The sequence below is a fragment of the Ictalurus punctatus genome, chromosome 21, assembly GCF_001660625.3.
Source record: "Ictalurus punctatus breed USDA103 chromosome 21, Coco_2.0, whole genome shotgun sequence".
Classification (NCBI taxonomy): domain Eukaryota; kingdom Metazoa; phylum Chordata; class Actinopteri; order Siluriformes; family Ictaluridae; genus Ictalurus; species Ictalurus punctatus.
In genome coordinates this window covers 7,475,882-7,493,477 of record NC_030436.2, presented here as the reverse complement: position 1 = coordinate 7,493,477, position 17,596 = coordinate 7,475,882, and the positions used below count along the sequence as shown (strand labels likewise).

General features: G+C 40.2%; 1 protein-coding gene and 1 pseudogene across 3 annotated transcripts; both read left to right on the top strand.

The window, feature by feature from the left end:
• Positions 1-1,523: 1,523 nt before the first annotated feature.
• On the top strand, positions 1,524-2,617 carry LOC108281066 (aerolysin-like protein; annotated as a pseudogene).
• Positions 2,618-4,760: 2,143 nt separating this feature from the next.
• On the top strand, positions 4,761-15,552 carry LOC108280994 (dynein axonemal heavy chain 12). 3 transcript variants are annotated; one of them, XM_017496515.3, is made up of 10 exons: positions 4,761-4,820; positions 5,593-5,854; positions 6,766-6,818; positions 6,905-7,036; positions 7,182-7,340; positions 11,859-12,104; positions 12,626-12,797; positions 13,063-13,606; positions 14,510-14,663; positions 14,803-15,552. In XM_017496515.3, exons 2-10 carry the CDS (start codon positions 5,727-5,729, stop codon positions 14,964-14,966), a joined length of 1,752 nt encoding a protein of 583 aa, XP_017352004.1. In that variant the 5' UTR covers positions 4,761-4,820; positions 5,593-5,726; the 3' UTR covers positions 14,967-15,552. The 3 variants fall into 3 exon arrangements, with proteins under 3 accessions (XP_017352004.1, XP_017352003.1, XP_017352005.1); XM_017496514.3 differs by lacking the exon at positions 4,761-4,820 and having other exon boundaries at positions 5,580-5,854; XM_017496516.3 differs by lacking the exons at positions 4,761-4,820; positions 11,859-12,104 and having other exon boundaries at positions 5,580-5,854.
• Positions 15,553-17,596: the final 2,044 nt, after the last annotated feature.

Genomic DNA, 17,596 nt, shown 5'->3' with positions numbered 1-17,596 from the left:
CTGCGAGTGTTGTCTAATTTCCACGGCAATTGAAAAAAAATTCTTGAAACTTAAAATACCTAGGTACAGATCATTTACTTAAAATTACGAGTAGATAAAAATTAGAGGAAGAAACAACAGACAGCTGGTGAATATTAAAGGATTTCTTTATTTTTTGACAAATGCAGCTTATTAAAACATCTCTTAAAACAGTTTCAGCTTTAACAGAAACAACCGTAAGATGGATTCTACAATCTACTCAGGCTTACAATGTTTTGGGGAAAGTCTAGATGACTCAAGAGTCATGATTCACACTATATTCAATACATGCACACACAGATCTGCTACATCATCTTAAAAAATCACTGTTAATGTTCATACCTTGACTCTATTGAAGTCAGAGGTCCTAAGATTTTCATTCAAGAAATGCCTTTGATAAAATATAAATCAGAGAAAGAGATTAAAGTCACATAAAATCAAAACTGATCCTATTTATTTTCTTAATGCATGTTATTGTTATCAATTCATCCATATATTTAATGAACATACATACATACATACATACATATATAATACATACATATGTATATACATACACACACACACACACACACACATATATATATGTAATTAATGTATTATGAGGACATCCCAAACAATGTTTTAATTAATATGAGAGGGTGTTTGGGGGTAGTGTTGGGAGATAGAAACTGTCATTAACTCAAAAGCATTACATCTTTGTAATCATAGACATATAAAAACGTCGCATTGGCCCGTTGCTGCAATATGTCAATGCATCTGCTATATTGATCTGGGCAAGGCTGCCCTATAAACGTTTTTTTCTGGATAAAAAGCAATGTTTTTCTCAATTTCTCAATGATTTAAATGGTTTATAATCTACATGAAGTACAAAAAATTTTTGTCCCCTCAGTTACTTAGAATCTCGGTAGTTAGACTTGGAAAATTATTAATTGTCAAAGTATTGTCATGCTTGTCAAGCATAGACTTGGCTTACTTTTCTAAATTAATAATTGTGGAGACATCTCTAATGTTATATAATTTAATATACATGAAATGTACATAAAGTTTCTTCCATTGGACTTTTTCCTGTCTTCAGCCCCATCATGTTAGCTTCTCTTGTGTAACAAGAAATACAAGTGTTGGCACCCACCCTCTAACCTAGTGTGTTTAGACATTCAAAAGTACATGATGGGATGTGTGCACATTCTCACCTCTTCTCAAACCAAATGAGCTAGCATAAGGGTGGCAGGGAGAACAAACCAACAGTCAAGACAACTGAGTAGCAAACAAGCTGGCAAAGGGGCTGACATGAGGGTGCATAATGTGCTGCTTTTAACCAAAAACTCCCCCTCTTTTGGTTGGGTTCTTGCCTTCCCATTGGTCATGTCCTGTCAATTAGTTAATGGTGACTGCCACAGGGATCCACCTATAGGAGGACAGCCAGAGACAGAAGCGCAAATTGAAGAAAAAAGAGCGAGGGAGCGCACAAATACAACACACTGTCACGTAACAATATTATATTATATTAGACTGGTTTCAATCACAGAGTATGCACTGAGCAAATAATATACAGTAGGCAGAAGGCTACAGTATATGTTTCTGATAATTTATTTTTAACACATTAAACCTAAATATTTGTTTGCTTTTTTTTAAGGTACAGATTAAGATCAAGAACATGTCATACTTGGCAGGCATCTGTAAAATTGATGGGGGAGGAGGATCTCGCTTTGATTTGAATGGTATTAGAAATGGAGCCACACTGGAAAAGATCTGGGTGTGGCCCGGCGGCTGGCAGATAAAAGCCATCAAGGTTTGGCTTAATGATGACCAGTTCAAGCAGTTTGGAGAACCTGCAGGGAAGTTTTCAGAATTTACATTTGAAGATGGAGAGCATTTCACCTCCCTTTCACTTTGGGGAAATGGAGCTGGAACACGTCTGGGTGCCATCAAATTCAGGACAAATCACTCCCGTGAGTTTTTTCCACAGATGACAGACTGGGGGCTGAAAACAGAATATCCAGTTGATGTGGGTTCTGGGATCTGCGTGGGAATCACAGGACATTCTGGTGCAGATATGGATTCCTTAGGCTTTGAATTCATTAACACAGTCAAGTCTACTAAGCTAACAAATGTTCAGTATCCCACACTTCATAGTGTGATAGCTAATGTGGCTGTTGAGGAAATCAAATCCATGACATACCAAAATAAGTCTACTCAAACTCAAGAATATAAACTAGAAACCTAAAAAAAAAAAAAAAAACAATCATCAGAAAGTCCTCCTGGTCTGTTACCAACAAGCTTGAATTCACATTTAGTATGGAAGTGAAGGCAGGAATCCCAGAGGTTGTTGAAGTGTCAGCTGGATTCGGTTTCACAGTGGGAACTGAGAGCTCATATGGTTTAGAGAACAGCGAGGAGAGAAATGAGCTGTTCTCTTTTCCTGTCAAAGTCCCTCCAGGGAAAACCGTGCATGTGGACATCACAACTGGCAGTTGATCTCCCCTACACTGGCACAGTCCAGATTACCTGCTATAATGGCAGTGTGCTGCAGTTTAAAACCAGTGGAAGCTACTAAGGGGTCAGTTACACTGATGCAAAAGTAGTTGTGAAGGAATAAACAAAAAACCTGTAAATTCTAAATCTACAAAAATAGCTTAATGCAGATACACATTTTTTTTGATTGGTAAAAGATTCATTTTGATTTAGTTTGATTCTAGGTTGGTTTAAACTATTTTATTTGATTATTATTTACTGCTATGATGACTCCTCTGCTTCTTCTCAATCTGTCAAGATTTCAATCAATAGTATTTTTCTCTTCATATCACAGTTCATATGTTGGTGCTAAATTTAGAGAGCTGTATGTTCATTTTGAATAATAAAAAAAAGTGGCCTTTTTTGGCTGACAGCATATGTTAAAATATCTGTGTGAGTATTGTGTGACAATGAAAAATGTTTTGCCAGGGCTTGTGCATACCTAATACTACAATGTTAAAATTATAGGATATAGTATCTGCGGCTAAAACACAGATTTATGTGGTCCTTGCACATATCATAATGCATCTTTTTTCTTTCAACTCAGAGGGATCCAGAAGAACCAGAAGACCTGTTCATCATATTATATACTTTTATTAATCTTAAAGCAAAATTGATCAATTTAAACATACAGATTCCAGTAAATGGTGGCTCTGTGGACAGAAATTCCTTGTTGAAAAGAGAGGTCAAGGAGGATTGGCCAGACTGGGCAAAACTGGAAAAAAAAACATCACATGAAATTTGATAATACCATTAAGATTTTCACGTGACAATGTATTCTTTTTGATTATTAAATTGACAGAGCATAATTTATAGCAGAGTACATGTAGTTGGAGTGATATGAAAGTGCCATTTATAACAACGTTGCCAACCGTACAGTAACAGACTACCATAAAGTACGCACTTCATTTGTCATTTGTATAGACATTTCAAGAATGATAATTATTTATTCTTATATTAAATGTCCTGTTCATTGTAATACTATGTAAATAAGTCCCTTAATCAGTATGCATGACTGATACAAGATTCATTTGAGACACTGCTGAAGTTACAAAACAATAAGTGTAAGAGTGTAAGAAGATTCAAAGCAGTTAGAACAAAAACAAAACAGGAATGATAGATTTCAAAAAGTGAAGGAAAATATAATATAAACTGGTTGGAAGTCAACGTTCCCTCATGGGTTGAAGGTAAAACATTCATCCATCTGCCAAAAGTGCTTACATTTCACATTGCCATCTAGTGGTCTGAAGCTATACAGCTGTAATAGGGTTTTATTTTGGAGAAAGCATATAGTATATATCAGTTCTCCTTCTGCGGGTGCCAAACCCACACAGACACAATGCATAGACTGTGATAAATAAGTGCTACATGTCTCCTGAGTGAGAACTTCCAGCCTGCTATCCTTCCAGCCAACTCCCAAGACCTGTCATCAGGTCTAGAACTACATTCCTTAGTCTAATAGATATAATACATGCATTTCCTATTCCACTGTTGTTAGTAAATGATTCATAGATTTACTGAATAATAATATAAAGCTAATGATAATATTATTATGTACTTGCTATATCTTACCTGCAAAGCCCATTGGATATACAATAATCATCCATAACATTAAAACCACTGACAGGTGATGTGAATAACATGGATTACAATGGCACCAATCAGTTCCCAGAACTGTGTGTTCACATCAACTTTGGGCCTCGGTGTGTCACTTACCTTGGGAAGAGATGGCACCAGGATGCACTATGGGAAGTAGACCAAGTACACTCCTTCATGGCAACGGTATTTCCTAATGACTGTGGCCTCTTTCAGCAGTATAATGTGACCTATTACACTGCAAAAATTGTTCAGGAATGGTTTGAGGAACATGACAAAGAGTTCAAGGTGTTGACCTGGCCTCCAATTTCCCTAGATCTCAATCCGATCAAGCATCTGTGGGATGTGCTGGACAAACAAGTCCGATCCACAGAGACCCCACCACGCATCTTACAAGACTTGAAGGATCTGCTGCTAACGTCTTGGTGCCAGATATCACAACACACCTTTTAAGGTCTTGTGGAGTGCATGCCTTGATGAGTCAGAGCTGTTTTGGTGCCACAAGGAGGACCTACACAGTATTATGTAGGTAGTTTTAATGTTATGGCCGATCGGTATATATTGCAGAGGATTACTGGGGCAGGCCACTTAAATGGCCTTGAACATGATCAGATATTTATAGCTGGGTCATGACTTAAATAAGAGTGCAGCTCAGTAGTCACACAACATTCAACAGCAGGATAACTCTTTAGGTAAGCACAAATGTAAACATCATCATTGGGGGTCATCATACAGTATGAAGGGGGTGTGACATTTTAACTAGTCAAAGGATTGTACTACACAGCTGCATGCTAATGGTGGATAATTGCTTACAGTCTTGCAAACACGTCATGATTAAGGTTTTGCTGTGTGTTGTTTATAACCACCAGGGGCGTAGGAGTGATTTTGAACCTGGGGGGGACGCTGAAATGCTAGGAGGGTTCGGGGCATGCTCCCTCAAAAATATATATTTTTAAATAAAGCACTTAAATGTTAATTTCTAATGACTTTTAGGAACAGGATGTACTAATTGTGTGGTTGTAAGAGGGTATTTGCAGTTACAGAAGATTGAGAATACTCAGACTGGGGAGGGGCGATTGTAAAGACAAGGGTGCACAATCAGAGAGACCAAACGACCTACAGCGACCCACACTTGTAGCTACTAGATTATGATCCCTGCGCTTATTATAGCGAAAGTTTTTTTTTTATTGTATGATGTTTCTAAAAGTTGTGGAATGGATTCATTTGTAGACTGTCCATCTCATAAATCCTTATAGACAGGCAGGCAATACGAAAAAAAATTTGAGATTAGGAAAAAGTGGAGGGGACAAAACCTAGATTTTGAAATGTGTGGGGGTGGGGGACCCATGTATGATGGCTCCTATGCCCATGATATCCACAATAATGTTGACAAATTGGCAGAAGAAAACCCTTACAAATGCAGTTGCATTCATTTAGTGCTCATTTTCAATTGTTCACTTTTAGTTCAAGTTTACAGACCAGAATGAACTGCGTGGGATGAAGTTGGATAGCAACATCGTCAGTCTTCCAGAGTGATTTATTTGGAGCACACTGTTGATGGTGGAGAAGGTGTTTTGGAGTTCTCAGTTACTGCCACTATGGACTTTGAGATGTGGGGAGAGATTTTTGATGAAGATGTGGCGACTCAGTACATGATAGAACGGAGTCTTCCAGGAAACAATAATCAGACTGAATTTAAGGACATCTTATCTGCAGATGGATGCAGGTAAAATTTTGCATTAAAGAAATATTATCATCAATATTATCAAATATTATACATCTCAGATCTGTAACATATGAGCGGTTACCATGGATGGGAATTAAAACGCATTTTGAGTTTACTTGAAACTCTCTTATAATAAAAGTCTAAGGGCAGTTGTTTAGTTTAAAAATTACAAATGACTTTCATGAATTCTTTAATTTAAGATATTAGTTTAAATTAAGCTCTTAATATGGATAATTTTGGGGGACATGGTGACTTAGTGGTTTGCACATTTGCCTCGCACCCTCAAGGTTGGGGGTTCAAATCCTGTCTCCATCCTGTGCACATGGAGCTTGCATGCTCTCCCCATGCCTAGGGGGCTCCATCTGGGCACCCCGGTCTCCTCCCTTTTGCACTTAAGGCTGATTGGCAATTTCCAAATTGCGTATATAGGTGTGTGAATGTGTTTGTGATTGTGCCCTGTGATGGGTTGGCACCCTGTCCAGGGTGTCCCCTGCCTTACTTCCTGGGGGCTTCCCACAACCCTGTGTAGGATAAGCGGTATGGAAAATAGATGGATGTATAATTTGTCTTTTCTGAAATGGGATATAACCATATAAACCATATAACAGCTTTGGTAAGATGTATTTCATTCTATTATCTGTATACAATACACTTATTATCTTGGGAGCGTAATGATTGCTGTTACTCAGTTTCGCATTGTTTAGCTGCATATTTAAAAACTTTTTTCCCCTGAAATTCAGCAAGTTCAAGTAAAGGAGTTTCCTGTTTTCCCCCTCAGTAAAGCTAATATGCCGAAATTTTTACCAGTAGTGATTGAACATGTACTAAAGATGTGATGGATAGAAATTAGGTTGAAAAACAATGACGTATTCCTTTAAAGGCTTTCTTACATTCAGTCTGTTTGTCCACAGGATAATACAAACTGGTCCAGAAAGGGATAAAATATCCAGTGCCATTAAACGAGGTGAGAGTATTTAGAGAGTGTTTTTGAGAATTAATCATGTACTGTATGTTCGGGTAAGTCATTTGGCTTGGTTGTTTGTATATCAGGTGATGAAGCTGAGCTTCGTAAGCTCACAATCCACCAGTCTGCTTTCTCCGAGGAGGACAGTGCCGGCCAGATTCCCTTACATGAGGCAGCAATGCAGAACAACCAGTACATCCTGGAGATCACTTTCAAAGGTCAGGGGAGAAATTATCTGTTGTTCCAGTGAACAACTGGCAATGTGATTTAAAGTGTTACCATACTCACACTACAGATACACATATCTCTGTAATGTGAGAGTTTAAATGCTATTACAGATACCATGACCGTTTTTTTCCACAGCATCTTCCACAGACGCAAAGTTTCGAATAACTCATCGGGGCAAGACAGCCCTCTTTTCAGCTATAGAGAAGGGTCTCTTGGAAAATGCCTGCTACCTTTTGGACAACGGGAGCAGCCCAGATTGCCTGGATCATGATGAAGACTCACCTCTTGTCATTGGTCAGTGAAAGGAGACACCTTGAATCAATGTAACAGGTTAATTATAGTCTTAATTATAGGTTTGTTATAGTTACAAATAAATAAATGCCAGTTGATATTAGAGAAAAGCATCCTATCGCCTGATCTTCATGTGCTTTTGGTTTTAGCTACGTTAGCATAGTCAAGACCTGTTTAGTATCCAACATTTGGTTCTAATTTTTGCACTGGTACTACAAGGCGAATGTAGCTTCCTAGAATGGAGTTCCTTCTCACCCTAAATGTTTTTCTGTAAATATCTGCATGCATTTGTCATATCACAGCAAACCAGTGACTACATTTCCCATCCTGCACTGCAGCCTTCAAACATGGCCACAATGGACTGCAATTCCCAGAACACTCATTCATTCTAATCATGCACACCTGCATCCAATTTCACACACTCACTCCACAGTATAAAGAGACAACGTCTAATTCTATGTCTAATTATGTCTAATTCTAACAGTGTCTTTGCAAAGTACTAGTGTTATTACTGTACCAAGCGATTACACCCAGACCTTGTTTTGTTTTATTGGTTTTTGATCTTATTCTCGTTTCTCGTTCTCGATTCTAGCCTTGCCCTGTTTATGCCTGTTTACCAATCGCCTGATCCTTTGCCTGTTTCTTGACCTCACTATTGTCTTGTGTTTTGGATGTGTCTGTCTGTCTCTCTCTCATTAAATTCTTATTTGCATTTGTATTTGTCCTAACCTTTTTTATAAAGAAAATGTGACAGAATATTTCGCCTCAACATGGAAGCAGCAGGAGAGCAAGGAGAGTGTCACGCCGGAGTACATGGATTGTGTGACTACCTGAGGCAGCTACAATGTCTAAACTGTGATAATCTGGGGAGATCCGGAACATCTTACTGCTCTCAGGAATGTTTCAAGGGCAGATGGCTTGCCCGCCAATGGCACCGTAAGAAAGGAAGAGCAGAGCTCCAACCTGAGACCCATGAGGTGGTCTCACCTGCCGAGCTCCAGCCAGAGGTCAACGTGGTGACCTCATTCCCAGAGCTACAACCTGAGACCCATGAGGTGGTCCCAACTGCTGAGCTCCAGCCGGAGGTCAACATGCCGACTTCATCTCCAGAACTCCAACCTGAGACCCATGAGGTAGTCTCACCTACAGAACTCCAACATGAGACCCACGCGGTGGTCTCCTCTACAGAGCTCCAGCATGAGACCCACAAGGCGGTCTCATTCCCAGAACTCCAGTCTGAGGTCAACGTGGCGACGTCCTTACTAGAGCTCCAACCTGAGACCCACGAGGTGGTTTCACCTGCCGAGCTCCAGTTGGAGGTCAACGTGGCGACCTCATCTCCAGAGCCCTAGTCGGAGGTCAACGTGGCGACCTCCTCTCCAGAGCTCCAGAATTAAGTCAAGTTCAAGGCAACCTTCCACGCCACATTCACGTCCAAGCTGGACAAGACGTTCTCTCAACCCAAGTTCCTGTCAAAGGTCGAAGAGACAACCTCTCAAGCCAAGTTCCTGTTAAAGGTCGTAGAGACGACCTCTCAAGCCAAGTTCCTGTTAAAGGTTGAAGAGACAACCTCTCAAGCCAAGTTCCTGTCCGAGGTTGAAGAGACAGCCTCTCAAGCCAAGTTCCGTTCCGAGGTGGAAGAGATGTCCTCTCAAGCCAAGTTTCTGTCTGAGGTCAAAGAGATGGCGTCTCAAGCCAAGTTCCTGTCTGAGGTTGAAGAGATGGCCAACCCAAGCTCTAGTCATACCCAGTTCCTGTCCCAGGTCGAAGAGATATCCAACCCAAGCTCTGCTCACACCAGTTCCTGCCCCAGGTCGATGAGACGGCCAACCCAAGCTCTGCTCACACCCAGTTCCTGTCCCAGGTCGAAGAGACAGCCAACCCAAGCTCGGCTCACACCAAGTTCCTGTCCCAGGTCGAAGAGACAGCCAACCCAAGCTCGGCTCACACCAAGTTCCTGTCCCAGGTCGAAGAGACAGCCATCTCAAGTTCTGCTCACGCCCGAGTCTTCTAACAAGGTCTTTGTGAAGTACTAGTGTTACCACTGTACCAAGCGATTATACCCTGTTCCTCGTTTTATTTAATGGTTTCTGATATTAATCTCGTTTCTCGTTCTCGATTCTAGCCTTGCCCTGTTTATGCATGTTTGCCAATCGCCTGACCCTTTGCCTGTTTATTGACCTCGCTATTGTCTCGTGTTTTGGATGTGTCTGCCTGTCTCTCTCTCATTAAACTCTTATCTGTATTTGCATTCGTCCTAACATTCATTACGTGGAAAACGTGACAGCATTCAGTTCTCTAGTGTTGTCCCACGCTCTGTGATGTGGTTTAGGACACAGTGCGACTTATCATAGTATATAAACATAACAAAACTTACTACAAAACTAAAACTACTGTTTTAACTCAGGGGTTCTTAAGTTTTTGTAATCAGGGACACCTTTTACTGTAAAATTAAATGCATGGACATAGCTCCAGTGCAATCATTAGACACCAAACATTTTCTGACTGATCAATTACATTTGAATAAAGTAGAAAATTGTGTAATTACAATTGTCTTGACTTGTAACCACTAGCAGTGGCGGCTGGTCAATAGGGGGTGCAGCCCCATTCAAGTTATCCAGAGAAAAAGGCTACATAAACATGTTGAGATATATATATATATATATATATATATATATATATATATATATATATATATATATATATATATATATATATATATAACAAGTTAAATATATATTGCTAAATAATTCTGAAATAAAATGACTTAGTCGTACTATTCGCTTGGTAGTCATGTTAGCACTTATTAAAAAATAAAAAATTCAGCAGTTTACTTTGTTTTTCTGTGTGCAGGGTGCCGGCCAAATGACTGTGTATGTAGGTCCTATGTAGGGTGCGTCTGAAATTGCGTACTACCCGAATACGCAGTAGGTGAAAAGCAGTACGCCAGGGGGGTAGTATGTGTGAATTCTCAGTAGTCCGGAAACAGTAGGCAAGAAATACCCATATGGTGTACTGTTTCCGGCGAGATTTTGCAGTATGCAACCAATGGACACTACGTGAGTCAAAAATTCCCATAATGCAACGGGACTGGTGTGGACGAGCTCAGAAAAAAATCACGGAAGACAGTGCATCAGCTCTTTTTAAGTATTAAATGTTGGTTAAACATGACTTGTTTAGCAATATCCAAATAAATTGTTATCTTAAAGGTTTAAACAATAAAGCAGTTGTCACAGCGTTTGTGATCTCCATTATACCTTAGCTGGCCAACCTAGCAGCAACGAATTTACCTCAGCCTGTTAACACTGCCCATGTTAAATGACTAATTTAGTTAACTTTCCTGATGTGCATTTTGAAATTAGTGCAGTTGCTTTAATCTGGTGGTCCTATTAAGATATTTGTGTTTATGATGACGTTGAAGGTCACATGACAATGCCAACATGGCGGATGTAGTATGTCCAGGATTGTAGCGATTAGTACGTACTGTTCGACTGCGTCGAATTCAGTGTGCACTGTCACAGTACGTGTTTTCGGATGCAGCCTTAAACTTTTGAAAAGCAGATGTGCCCCAGCCACTCCCACTTTTGTAGTTAGTGAATCAATGTTCTTTTTACATTTTTGACCTCATGAGATTGGACCGTTCTCTCTTTCCCACTCAGCAGCATGTCAGTTGACCGGCAATAGATTGTTAATAATGTAGAAATAGGTGCAACATTTCTTCCAGATGAAAGAAAATTCAGTTTTATCTTTACAAAAAACCTTTTCACAAGACTTTCAAATGAAGAAAAAAAAGGATAAAGGAGCTTGGACTAGATCAACCCAATTTACAAATTAAGCAGCAGTCAAGTGATTGGATGAGCTTACACCCAGGGTTTCTCCAGCACTTCTCCGGAGTTGGCTAGCTGGATGTGATGTAAGTCTTGGATTTTATTGTTTTCCTTGTTTGCTGTTTCAATGTACTGGCACCGAAATTTTGTGAACAACGATGGGGGTACGAGACTTAAAACATCTTTCTGAAAAATGCAAACAACATGAAAGTAGCCTCAGCAATTTTGGCAGTGCTATGAGGCTACAGTTTTTTAGGAAGCTTAGTATTGCTGAACAGTTAGACGAAGGTTATAGGATTGACATTAGAAGGCAAGGGCAAAATTTATTTTCAAGTAGTGCTACTGGCCATTGTTTAGGCAACATTACAGTGTTTTTTTGAGTGATTACAGTTTTTTGTGTGATTAATTTGATTAGTTTATTACTGATAATAAACCCACATTAAACTCAAATTCACTGATTTGTGGTATCTTACTGCATACCTTAACAGTTTAATAGCTAAGTAGTGATGATACATTGTTTTATCACCTGTTAAATGACTATTTAACAATTAGATTCAGTCCCGCATTACTAATGGTTGTGTTATTCAGTTTGTTTACGCCCTCCCCAAAACTGTTGTCACCAGCCGCCACTGACTACTAGATATATTCCTTTATCAAATCGATTTTTTAAGCCCATGTCTTTACGTTCTCACAGCTATACGAAACAACCACTATGACATGATGAAGCTCCTTCTCTGCTTCAAGGCCAACGTAAACCAAAAGTTGGCGCACTATAGAACGGCCATTCATGAAGCTGCTCATTTGGGCCTGACAGATTTTGCAAAGTTGCTGCTAAAGTCTGGAGCTGATCCTGATCCCAGGAGCACAGACGGCCTCACGCCTCTGGCCCTGGCAGCGCAAGCTGGCCACCTGGAGATAGTGCAGGAACTCCTATGCCGAGGTCAGGAAGTGTGTGTGTGGGAATACTAAGCACTAACATAAATGACAGTTTAGCACTGATTTAGTTTGAGGCACTCGAGACAGGATTACTTGGGCAATATCATTTCATTCCTATTACAGTAGCTTTTTGTGTTGCTTTTTTTTAAAACAACAACTGAGGATTCCCACCGCTGCACTGTGTGTGCGGAGCTTGCATGTTCTCCTGATGGTTCAGGGGTTACCTTCGGGTACTTCGGGTTCCTCCCCAAGCCCAAAAAGATGTGTCATAGGTTGACTGGCATTTCCGAGTTGTGCCCTGCGATTGGTTTTCACCCCACTCAGAGGTATCCCCTGTCTAATACCCCAAGTTCCCTGGGAAAGACGCCAGGCTCCGCTGTGCCCCTGTGTAGGATAAGCGTGATAGAAAATGGATGTTTGGATGAATGGATTTTAGGAGACAAAAACGTGCTGTATAAAAACATTAGCTTTTTTTATACTGATTTCTTGGTTATTTACTTTAAAGCAATTGTATTTGGACTACAGGGGCTTATGTGGATTCCCAGGATCAAGACAGTGCTACTATCCTTTATGAAGCTTCTGCATCCGGGAACCCTGATGTCATCTCTCTACTGCTGGAGTATGGTGCTGATGCTAATATACCCAAACACTCAGGCCACCTCCCGATCCACAGAGTGGCCCATCACGGATATGCGAAGTAAGAGGCATTTCTGACTATCATTGAGATTTCCAACAGTATGCAAATTCACAATAACAGTGCATGTGTGGCCCTTTTTAGCATTGCCACAAGGGTAAATTTCTACTGCAGGATACTTTGTTCATTCATTAATAAATAACCCTCTTGTTTGGTTCAGTACTTAAATAACCTCCTCATTTTATGGTTTGAAAAAGCCTGTCTTACACCAACAATCATGTCATGGTCAAAGTCACTGAGATAACATTTTTCTCCATTCTTTTCTTAGAGCTCTAGCTCTCCTGATCCCTGTGACCACACGGGAAGCAGTGGAAGAGAGCGGCATGAGCCCCCTGCACTCGGCAGCAGCTGGTGGACAAATACAATGTCTCGAGATGCTCCTCAACGCCGGCTATGACCCCAACTTCATGCTTCACCCTCGGGTGAGGCGCAATTATGACGACCAGCGCAGGTCCGTCCTGTACTTTGCAGTAACCAATGAAGATATGTGCTCCACCAAGTTGCTCCTGGAGGCTGGTGCAATGCCCAACCAGGACCCGGTGAAGTGCTTGCAGGTGGCCTTGCGCCTAGGAAACTACCAACTGATCGATACCCTGCTGAGGTATGGTGCCAACGTCAATTACTTCTGCAGGGTGAACACCACTCACTTCCCTTCAGCTCTGCAGTACGCCCTGAAGGATGAGGTTCTGCTTAGGATGCTCCTTAACTATGGCTACGATGTGCAGCGCTGCTTTGACTGTCCATATGGGGACAGAGCTCATGTGCCTGATGATTATAAGGGCTGGAGCAGTACTGTTATCAAAGATACTATGGTGAGATAGAGTTTGCACAAATTCCATTGTCAGGCTACACAATTCAGATGGTTAAACAATGATTCTGAGAAGAGGGATGACTTTGCACTAGTTGATCTGCCAGTATATTGTATGTGTCTGACATTTGCTTGAGAGTAACTTAGCATACAAGTAAAAGAAATCTATCTCACCCAAATATCTACATCCAGTTCTTTAATGATATCACACAGACTTGATGTGGTTGAGGACTCAGTGTGAGCTACTTTTATATATAAACATGAATAAAATGTCACCATGTAACTGAAGACTAACCACATGGGACAGAGATCTTGGAAAAATATAATCACTTTTCCCCCATCCATCCATCCATTTTCCATACCGCTTCTCCTGCACAGGGTCACAGGGAGCCTGGAGCCTATCCCAGGGAACTCAGGGCACAAGGCAGGGTACCCCATTGACAGGGTGCGAATCTATTGCATGGCACAATGTCAATCAGTCTACAATGCTTGTCTTTGGACTAGGGGAGGAAACCCGAGTACCCGGAGGAAACCCCCAAAGCATGGGGAGAACATGCAAGCTCTGCACACGCAGGGCAGAGGTGGGATTACAACCCCCAACCCCAGAGGTGTGAGGCAAACGTGATTGCACGATGCCATTTGAAGCAAATATATCAATATTCAGGGATGTATTCATTTAAAAATAGGTGAGACAGACTATCATTGCTTGTTAGCTTCAACTCCAGTCCCAAACTAAAGAAGCAAATGTCAGACAGCAAGCATGGCTGATCCAGAACAAATGGCTGATCCACAACATTTGGCATGGAAAAGTCTCTAAGTTAGATGCTTCACTGAATCATTACCTTCTAAATACTTTTTTATTACCTGTTGTCATTTTTTACATCTGTGACATTCTTCCTTCCTGCAGTTCTGTGAGGTGATTTGTGTTGACTTTCTGAAGCACCTCTCTGGAAGCTTGGTCCGTATCATGCTAGATTATGTTGACCATGTCAGGTTTTGCTGCAAAATTAAGGCAATTCTGATGGAGCAAAAACAGTGGCCAGAAATCTGCAAAATTCAAGGTGAACATATGTGTGGTGTGGTATAGATTTATAGGCTTCCTTTATAACTTTCCTTAATAACTAAATCTCACTGGAATATGGGTAGGCAGGTCACCATCCAATTACTAATAGATTACACTTCCTGTCCTGAATCCTCCAGAGAACGTGCGCTGCTTGCAGCACCTGTGCCGACTAAGGATCAGGAGATGTTTGGGACGGTTGCGTCTCAGAGCTCCAGTCTTCATGAGCTTCCTGAATCTGCCGAACTACCTGAAGGAATACATCTTATACAAAGAGTATGATCTTTATAGCCAGAGTTGCTAGGAACAGTTAATATCACGCAGAACTGTTATTTGTTCCTACAAATGATTGTGTGAACAGCTGGGCTACTTTTAGCACCTAAATAATTGTGAATATGTAGATCAGTGTATAGATTGGCATTAATGAACACATTCAAATGAAGCTGTAATTTTGTTTGTTAAGATGCTGTCTAAATTAATCATGTTACATGCCTTTTGTATTAAGAAGATAAATATACAGAGTAGAGGTCGACCGATACTGGATTTTACCAATACCAATAACTAATTTAAAGTAAAGTAAGTAACTAAAGTAAAGTAACTAAGTAAAAATTGTTATTATGTGTTTATTACAAAAAGAAACAGTACTGACTGTACCATGAAAATGTACTGTACTTACATTACTGAAGTTTTTATTTATTACTGAAATAATATAAATATTCATATATATATATATATATATATATATATATATATATAAAAATTTTATTTGTATACCGCTTTTTACAATGGACATTGCCTCAAAGCAGCTTTACAGAAACATATAAATACATATTTTAAATGTGTGAATGTATCCCAATTGAGCAAGCCAGTGGCGACGGTGGCAAGGAAAAACTCCCTAAGATGTTTTATATATATGTATGTATATATATATATATATATATATATATATATATATATATATATATATATATATATATATATAATTAATAAATCTAAAGGTAAATGAATGTAACACTCCAATAACTAATAAAAATAGAGACATCTGAAATTAATCAAAAAGCGCTTCAAATAACACGACAAAAATTGTCAATGATATTTTTATTTCACCTCTGGAGGTCGCTCTCATATTGTATAATGACAGCGAGACCCTTTTCAGCCACGCCCACAATGGATGCAGCCAGGGTAAACAATCTGTGTGGGTTTCTGCCAATAACCAACACTTCCAGTAATCGGTTATCGGTGCAGATTAATCGGCAAAACTGATGGATCTGCGACACCGATCAATCGGTCGACCTCTAATACAGAGTGTATGTGTACTTTTTCCTTGTAGCCAGGCTTTACATTTGTAAATGTATTTAACTCAATTTGTGACTTTGAGACAAATAAAGAAAATCCTAATTTTCTGCGTGGTTAATGTTGTCACCTTGAATATGGGTGGTAACATTAGCTAGTATATTTCTTGTAGACAAAGTGTTTTGGTGAGAGAGGACCTTAGCAAGGAGTGTGGCCACAGGGATGGTAGCTGCCACCCTGGATATAATCCATGCCACATGTTAAGTTCTTGTCCGATACCAGTCAGAACCATAATTTGGACCCTACAGTGACTAATTTCCTGTGCTCCGAGTTCGGGAAGAAGTTCACGCAAACATATAATTCAATGCAAAGCTTCTTAGTTTAATGCTCAAAAAGCATAGCCTATATACACAAGAGATAAGAGGATAGGAGCCAGGGAAACAGGAAAACAAACTTTATCGAAGGACATACTTCCTTTTCTTGTACCAAGACATCATGACACAGACTAGAGACCTTCAGAATTGAGACACAGAGATCATGACATAAAATTTATCATTGCCCTCTTATGTCTTAAAGTGACCTGCGCGTGATCTCTTTGGACACTCTACAGAGCAGAACAGATCAAATATGTGTGTGTATTTCTAATACAAAACAGAGCTATATGTATATGTGTTAAATGAGATGAGAATAGCCCCCCTCAGGGCAGCTTGATTGTGAATGCTCCCCTTTCTCATCTGTTGAGGATGCATTAAGGTGAGATGTGATGAGGCCCCCTAAGGGCTGTTTGATAGCAGTATTGTCTCTTATCACAGCTGGACAGCGCTTGAGGCGGCTAGCATGAATCCACTGGGGTTGTGAATCCGTGAGAACTGCGGTGCGTATGACAGCTATCACACAAGTTGGTAGTCCACAGGCTGCTTCACTAACTTTTCATGGTTTCAGGGTCTTGACGAGAACTGTGTCACCTGGAGGAAAGAGTGAGTAGGCTGTTCTGTGCGCAAATGGAGAGAAACAGAAACATCATCATATAAACTGTTAAATTTTTCAGTGAGAGCTTGAGTGTATTTGCCGGTGATCACATCACCTGGGTTACCCTTAATTCATGGAGTGGGAAATAGTCTGCCCATAATGATCTCAAAAGGAGACAATTTAATTTCCTGATTAGGAGTCATGAGGAGTTTGCATAGGTCAGCAAGTAGTAGATCGGCCCAATTACTAGAACCTACAAACTAGAGGGGTTCTTTAAGAGTAAGGCATTCCATAATGGTGCGATTTTTTCTTTCCACAATCCCTGTTCCACTAATGAACATCTAACCTGACCCGGTACGAGTTGCCTTACCAGGTAAGTTTGATGGTTCAGTGGATAAATGCAAGGGGTTTTTTGCACCAATGTCAGATATATTTCTCTAATCAGCCTGAGATTTTCTGTCAGGAAACGACTAAGTGTTTGTTTATGATGACTCTATTCACTGGGAAAGCACTGGATTGGGCATCAGCTGTCTGGGACATGATATTGCTTTGAAGTCGGTCTTCTGTGAGGGGCTTAATCACAACTTACAAGTGGAACTTGCATACCAAGATGACACTACTAGCCTATCTCAATATATCAACTTGGCGGATATGATGGATAATTTAATTAGA

What these genes read in the sequence shown, in the direction of transcription:
- LOC108280994 (XM_017496515.3), top strand. Translation starts at nt 5,727, where the DNA reads ATGGACTTTGAGATGTGGGGAGAGATTTTTGATGAAGATGTGGCGACT. An exon ending in TTATCTGCAGATGGATGCAG is followed by an intron (nt 5,855 to 6,765) that starts GTAAAATTTTGC and finishes GTTTGTCCACAG; the next exon opens with GATAATACAAACTGGTCCAG. An exon ending in GCAGGAACTCCTATGCCGAG is followed by an intron (nt 12,105 to 12,625) that starts GTCAGGAAGTGT and finishes TTTGGACTACAG; the next exon opens with GGGCTTATGTGGATTCCCAG.